This window comes from Pseudomyrmex gracilis, unplaced genomic scaffold, assembly GCF_002006095.1.
Source record: "Pseudomyrmex gracilis isolate BER0280 unplaced genomic scaffold, ASM200609v1 scaffold_380, whole genome shotgun sequence".
Classification (NCBI taxonomy): domain Eukaryota; kingdom Metazoa; phylum Arthropoda; class Insecta; order Hymenoptera; family Formicidae; genus Pseudomyrmex; species Pseudomyrmex gracilis.
The window spans coordinates 30268-31899 of record NW_018020964.1 but is presented as its reverse complement, the minus strand read 5'-3'; the positions used below and the strand labels follow the sequence as shown (position 1 = coordinate 31899).

At 33.3% G+C, this 1632-nt stretch overlaps 1 protein-coding gene across 1 annotated transcript in view; it reads right to left on the bottom strand.

The window, feature by feature from the left end:
- Positions 1–205: 205 nt before the first annotated feature.
- The window catches only part of LOC109860413 (actin cytoskeleton-regulatory complex protein PAN1-like), a 6358-nt gene continuing 4931 nt past the window's right edge, over positions 206–1632 (bottom strand). Inside the window, exon 4 of the mRNA XM_020439481.1 lies at positions 206–595. Within this exon, the coding sequence (XP_020295070.1) occupies positions 206–595 (390 nt within the window). The remainder of the gene's footprint in view (positions 596–1632) is intronic.

The window sequence follows — 1632 nt, the reverse complement described above, 5'->3', positions numbered from 1 at the left end:
TCATAAATATAAGAAAATACTATATATATATACAGTTAAACCTTTTATAAAAATATATATATATATACATACATATATATATATTTAGTATTTTCTATTACTTATCAGATTACAATAAAAATGAAAAAACAATCGCAAAGTTAAACCTTTTATAATAAAATGAATTTTCACACAAGAACGCGTGAAATCAAGTGGTTTTTTTTTTTTAAATATGTTCTTCCAGGATAAGGTGAAACATACCCGGGAGTGCAGACGGCATATATCCCGATGATGCAGGCGGCGCGGGAACATAACCTGGTGGTGCAGGCGGCATGGGAACGTAACCTGGTGGTGCAGACGGGATGGGCACGTAACCTGGTGGTGCAGGCGGTATGGGCATGTAACCTGGTTGTGCAGGCGGCACGGGCACGACGTAACTTTGTTGTGCAGGCGATGCTGATATATATCCGGAAGGGGCAAACATGTATGGCAGCGGAATGGTCGGTAGGGACATCGCCGTTCTTGATGATGAAGTCAACGCCTCAGTGACTGCTTTTTCTATTTGTTTATTCAATTTTTCGCGACCGACCGCCTCACGCACCGCATTATTAATTCGCTGAAAAAAATACAATTATTATTAAAACCTTAACAGGTTACAGCGAATGTATTTAGTAAGCTACTGATAGTCAGTTTATTTACTTGTGTAAGGTATTATGAGATAAGAAGTTAGTAAGTAAAGAAGTATATACAACAAAGTGTAAAGATAATGTAACTATATAAAGATCAATAAACTAAAATAAATATATGTGTATATGAAGATCAATAAAATAAAATAAATAAATGTCCGAGCGTGTGTGAGTCTGTGTGACTGTGTAAGTAAAATTAACATAATAAAAATTTGCGAGAGTATTGAGGACTTTCTCGGGTTCGTATTATAAAATTCAATTGTGTTGAGTGATGGGCTTCTGTGAACCAAATGCAGGAACTTAGGTGCAATAATGAAGACTGTATCTGTGTCTCGAAACGTTTCGACTTTTATTTAAGTCATCTTCTGTCGAATGAGCTAACTATATAAAATACAAATGATTTTACAAAAAAATATTTTCTTCAAACGGTACATAAGGCATTAATTACAATTAAATGGAATAATATAAAGCAACGTTCTTACCAAAATAACAATTAACACTTCAGCATGAATAATGTCTATTACTTATTTCGTTGTGTCGTGATTGAGTGTAGACACGAACTGAGAGATAAGATGATATGTTGTCATAGATATTCAAAATTTAGTCACGTGATAAAAAGTAGTCAAAGATTATCGATAATCGNTAAATAAGCCTTATCTAATAGTTCAGTGTCTGTCATAATGTTTAAGCTCTTTTGTTTTTGTAATTTAATAAATATCATTTCTGAGGTCAATCGTTTAAAATAATTAGGTTCATTGTCCAATATCTTGACAGAATTCCTAAGTATTGACAGAATTACCTTGACAGAATAATTTACAATAATATACCGAATTCTCCATTCGCCATTAGAGATAGTTTCGATCTTCATAATAATTTAACAGGTTTTATATTAGAAAGGAATTACACCCTCTGCTCATTTGATGTTGTATCTCTTTTTACTAACGTGCCAATACAACTTGCATTAGAC